Below are 5,404 nucleotides of genomic sequence, written 5' to 3' on the forward strand. Positions count from 1 at the left end.
TCGGCTTTGCTCACAGAGAACTTGTTTCAATCTTCTTGCTATCGAGTCCTCCTCCCAGCCATTTAACACTTTACAATTCCATTGTTCTTTGTCCCTGATTTTCTCATTTTGACTCGCTCTTATAAGAAACGAGGACAAGATTCTATGGCCGACAGACACAGCAGCAGCGCCTATACGATTGAGGTACGTGGATTTTGTTCTTTTCTTGTCTGTTTGTTTGTTCTGTGGATGGTTCTAGGACGTGGTATACATTCTCTGCGGTACCCTTTTTTTTTCTTTGGAAAGATATTCTCTGCTGTACCATTTGATCTTGGATTCTCTCTCTCTCTTCTCTCCACGGGGAGGGACTTGATGCTAACGCATCTCTATTTCATCAAAGGTATGTTTGGTTACGGTATGTTTGGTTACGAAGAGTTGGCGCTAAAATGGGAATAAAAATGAGTGACTCCCACTCCAATTATTTGATTGGAGAGTCTTATTTTTATTCCTATTCTAGAGGGAATAGGAATATCCCAATCCTTCAAGGCACATTTAGTTCACGACTGAAATCGGCATTGGAATGGATCATAATAGAATTTCATGATGCATTTGACTTATGATTGGATTTGGAATTGAAATGGGATTTGAATATTGAGGGATAATTTAAAATTAAATTTTGAGAGATTGTAGCATTTTTTTTTTTCTTGAGATCAGAATTAAAAATGAGATTCTCTTCAACTAAATGATTGGAACGAGAGTCACTCATTTTCATTCTCAAGACCCAACTTTCTTCAACTAAATATACCCCAAAGTCTAATCCTAATTCTCCCCTAGTAAGTTCCGATGCTGATTTCGGTTCCAGCCATGAACCCAATGCATCAGGGAATATGGCTATTCTAATTCTTGTTCCAGTTGTCTCCCGTTTATAGATGAGAAATACATTCGCAAACAGAGCATGTCACATTTTGCCGAGAAAAACTGATACAAACCTTCTGAATTTGGTCAAAGTTTTGGACTGGGACTTCCAATTCATGATTGTAAACTGTAGTGGCGAGGCCCAGCTTTATCTCATCCGTAGAGGCCAACCCTTTGAACCTTCTTCACCGTTCCTTTTAATGTCTCCCTTGACCCACGCAAAAAAAACGAGGAGAACAGGAAATACTTGCATCTTCTATGCTAATCTTTTATGGCCTCGCTCTACTCTTTTTGGACCTTTCATCCTACCGTACCAATCAATAAATTACATCATCTTCTTCGTGTGTAACTTCAAAACCTTTTCTCAGTTATGAAGAGTAGTAATTAAATTAGTAACTGGTGATATAGCTGAATCTCCAAACGCCATGGGCCTCCGTTAAATATCCTCCTTTAACCCACCTCTTTTTTTCTTCCGACTAATGTGATACAGAAACAAAATGAACGTTGATTCACAGACTTGTGAAAATACTACATCATCCTCCATAATTGTTGATCTGGAAGGCTAATTCATATTCACTTATTTCATATTTTCTTTTTTTGATGCAACACTTATTTCATATTTTCAGTTACTATAACTAGAAATGTGCTGCAATATTTTGTTCATAATAGGAAGCAAACACAAGGTGCATAGGTGATGGAGATGAGAACATCATACTGAACCCTCAATTCGACGATGGCCTGAACAATTGGTCTGGAAGGGGATGCAAGATTGCTCTACATGATTCAATGGGAGATGGAAAAATACTCCCACTGAGTGGCAAATCCTTTGCTTCTGCAACCGAACGCACTCAAAACTGGAATGGAATTCAGCAGGAGATCACTGGCAGGGTGCAAAGAAAGCTTGCTTATGAGGTCACCGCAGTTGTGAGGATTTTCGGGAATGCTGCTACTGCTGATGTGCGAGTAACTCTATGGGTTCAACCAGCAAATGGCCGCGAACAATACATAGGAATTGCTAAGTGAGTTTCTATCTTCTTATAGTTCATCCAATTACTCAACTTTTAATTGGCTATAATCAAGATCCAATATAAGAAGAGACATCAGCTCTGTGGTATTTCTTTCAATCTACAATGTCTATGGTTTTGTTTCTAATTCCTAGGTTCTGAAAACTTGTTGCTGTTCAGGTCGCAAGTGACCGATAAGGATTGGATGCAGTTGCAAGGGAAGTTTCTTCTGAATGGTGTTGCTTCAAAAGCTGTCATATTTATAGAAGGGCCGCCTGCTGGCACGGATATTCTTCTCGACAGTTTAGTAGTTAAACATGCAGAAAAGCTCCCACCATCAACTCCACCTGATTTTGAGGTCAGCATTCTAGAGATGATTTGGTTTCATGAACTTTTGTTCCAATTTGTGAATACCTGATTCTTGATCTCTGCAGAAAGTTCAGAACTTATCTGAAAGCAAGCAGGACATATTTTGTGGTATTGAAAATGTCTCCTGTTTGATTTTTTGGCTTTCTCATTTTCTGATGCAATGATTATCAAGTCCAGCAGAATTTTTCAGTTTTGATCTTGATAAAATATCGGTATCGGTTCTTTAGTTTCATGCATCAGCATCTGCATCCTAATATCCAAGTGAAAATAATTGACTCCTTGTCCTTACAAACTATAGTAGAGAAAATTGCGCCGCCTTTTCTGTGTTTCTTAGGTAATGAAGGTCATTAGGTTTAACATTCTAAATAAAGTCATGAGCAAGGAACTTTGAGCTCTGAATGCAAGTTTAAAAGGGAACAAATTTATGAGATTCTCATTCCTCTTTAGGGACTGATGCTTGCATTAAAATCTTTAAATGACAAGCACGCAAATCCTCACATTCAAACATTTGAATAGCAAAAGTTTTCCATCTTATCTTCCATGCTACTCACAACTGTTTTTCTTGTTACTGTTAATTTCATAAAAATCTAATTCAAACAGCAGCTAATCAAGTGCCTGATTATTTTTACCAAATTGTTTGAGTAGTTTGATAGTGCATGAAACTGCTAAGTGGAGACTATATATCTCTGAGAATAAAAGCAGCTAGAGGAATATTGCTTTATAACTTTCCCCTGCTTTTTTGAGAAGGTATTGCTCTACAACAACTGAATCTTTGTTTCTGCAGAATGTTGTCTATGGAGTCAACATAATCGACAACAGCAATCTCAGTGATGGCCTAAATGGGTGGTTTCCTTTTGGTTCATGCACTCTAAACATCGCTAATGGCTCACCTCATGTGTTTCCTCCAATGGCAAAGGACTCTCTTGGACCACAGGAACCTTTAAGTGGTCGCTATATTCTTGTAACAAATCGCACGCAGACCTGGATGGGCCCTGCTCAAACAATCACTGACAAGCTGGAGTTGTATCTGACATACCAAGTATCAGCTTGGGTCCGAGTTGGTTCTCAAAGAAATGGTCCTCAGGATATCAGTGTTGCTCTAGGTATAGATAGCAATTGGGTCAATGGAGGCCAGGTTAAAGCTTATGATGATAGATGGTACGAAATTGGGGGATCATTTAGGATTGAAAAGAAACCTTCCAGAGTCATAGTTTATGTTCAGGGTCCCTCATCAGGAGTCGATCTCATGGTTGCAGGGCTTCAGATATTTCCTGTTGACAGGAAAGCAAGATTTAAGCATTTAAAGAAACAGACAGAAGTGGTAATCCCTTTCTCTCTATCAATACCAAGCAAACTTATGACATCCATTTTTAGTGATCTTCATAAATCCTGCTCCTTTATCGGAATTTCTAATTTCATACTTTGGCCTCTCCTGTTAAATTAACCGCCAATTTTGAATCAATTTCCCACCTTTTTCTCAGCCCACAAATGGGAGCCATGTAGAGGCAGTGCCATTCCATAATAGCCTTAGACATCATTTATTAATCTATGTCTGAACTTTCATAATTCTTAAATTCTTATGTGACTGCTTAACAGGTACGAAAGCGAGATGTTGTAGTAAAAGTTTCAGGATCAGATACTGACATTCCATGGGGAGCATTTGTGAAAGTCAAACAAATACAGAACAGTTTCCCCTTGGGATCATGTATTAATCGAACAAACATTGATAACGAAGACTTTGTCGATTTCTTTGTAAAGAATTTCAATTGGGCAGTGTTTGGCAATGAGCTCAAGTGGTACTGGACAGAGCCACAGCAAGGAAAATTTAACTACACTGATGCTGATGAGCTCTTGGATTTGTGTGAGAAGAATGGCATAGAGGCTAGAGGCCACTGTATCTTCTGGGCAGTCGATAGCGTCGTCCAATCCTGGATTAAATCTTTAAACAAGAATGATCTAATGACAGCCATTCAGAACCGTCTGAACGGTCTACTTACGAGGTACAAGGGAAAATTCAGACACTATGATGTGAATAATGAGATGCTTCATGGTTCTTTCTATCAAGATAGGCTGGGAAAGGATATCAGAGCTTACATGTTTAAGACTGCCAATCAACTCGATCCCTCTGCCACCCTCTTCGTGAATGATTACAATGTGGAGCGTGGTAATGATACTAGAGCATCTCCTGAGATGTATATAGAGCAAATCCTTGGTCTCCAGGACCAAGGTGCACCAGTTGGAGGAATTGGACTACAGGGGCACATAGATTATCCAGTTGGGCCAGTTGTATGCTCTGCATTGGATAAGTTGGGGGTACTTGGTCTTCCAATCTGGTTTACTGAATTGGATGTCTCATCAGACAATGAGTATGTTCGAGCCGATGACTTGGAGGTCATGCTTCGGGAGGCCTATGCACATCCTGCAGTAGAAGGCATCATGCTGTGGGGGTTCTGGGAGCTGTTTATGAGGAACAATGGGCACTTGGTTAATGCTGAAGGTGATGTTAATGAAGCTGGTAGAAGGTACCTGGCTTTGAAGCAAGAGTGGATTTCTCATTCTCAGGGTCACATCGATGGACAAGGAGAATTCAAATTCAGAGGCTTTCATGGCACTTACACTGTTGAGATCATCACCTTAACAAAGAAGTTCTCTCAGACGTTCACCGTCGACAAAGGGGATTCTTCTTTGGTGCTGAACATTAACTTATGAAAGGTTGCATGACTACAAAGAAGTTTGACAGAATAAGGAGCTGCATCCTTAATATTGTTGTATGCTCTAGTACATGAGATTAAATAAGTTCTGTGGCCTAGCTTTTAATAATAAAATTGTAAAACAAAGAAAATAAATGAAAAAGGGTATAGTATGGAGGAACTATTTCAATGTTATAGTTTTAAAATTAATGACAAGAAAAAATAAGATTCTTATATTGCCAACATTTTGTTCTACAAATATTATAATTTTCAAGAAATAATGAAGAATTAAGATAAGAAAACTTCACTGCCTATAAATTTCCCTCTCGATCTTTCCTAAGTAATTTGTTAAGATAATAGGAGTTGTTAGTGGAGTATCATGTGATATGGTATCTTCCTTAAGGCAAGCAAATCGATGTCGGCGTCCTGTCCAATGATACATCAATA

The 5,404-nt window shown here is 38.8% G+C and overlaps 1 protein-coding gene across 1 annotated transcript; it reads left to right on the forward strand.

Moving 5' to 3' along the window:
- Positions 1-5,193, forward strand: LOC105060078 (endo-1,4-beta-xylanase 1). The gene is made up of 5 exons (XM_010943669.3): positions 1-183; positions 1,564-1,913; positions 2,079-2,256; positions 3,052-3,588; positions 3,864-5,193. Exons 1-5 carry the CDS (start codon positions 145-147, stop codon positions 4,974-4,976), a joined length of 2,217 nt encoding a protein of 738 aa, XP_010941971.1. The 5' UTR covers positions 1-144; the 3' UTR covers positions 4,977-5,193.
- Positions 5,194-5,404: the final 211 nt, after the last annotated feature.

The sequence above is a fragment of the Elaeis guineensis genome, chromosome 6 (genome assembly GCF_000442705.2).
Source record: "Elaeis guineensis isolate ETL-2024a chromosome 6, EG11, whole genome shotgun sequence".
Taxonomy (NCBI): domain Eukaryota; kingdom Viridiplantae; phylum Streptophyta; class Magnoliopsida; order Arecales; family Arecaceae; genus Elaeis; species Elaeis guineensis.

Bases quoted from the DNA above. Each gene is read 5' to 3' on its own strand.
- LOC105060078 (XM_010943669.3), top strand. From the start codon at position 145: ATGGCCGACAGACACAGCAGCAGCGCCTATACGATTGAG. The intron at 2,257-3,051 runs GTCAGCATTCTA...TTGTTTCTGCAG, and splicing joins CAACTCCACCTGATTTTGAG to AATGTTGTCTATGGAGTCAA. The intron at 3,589-3,863 runs GTAATCCCTTTC...ACTGCTTAACAG, and splicing joins TAAAGAAACAGACAGAAGTG to GTACGAAAGCGAGATGTTGT.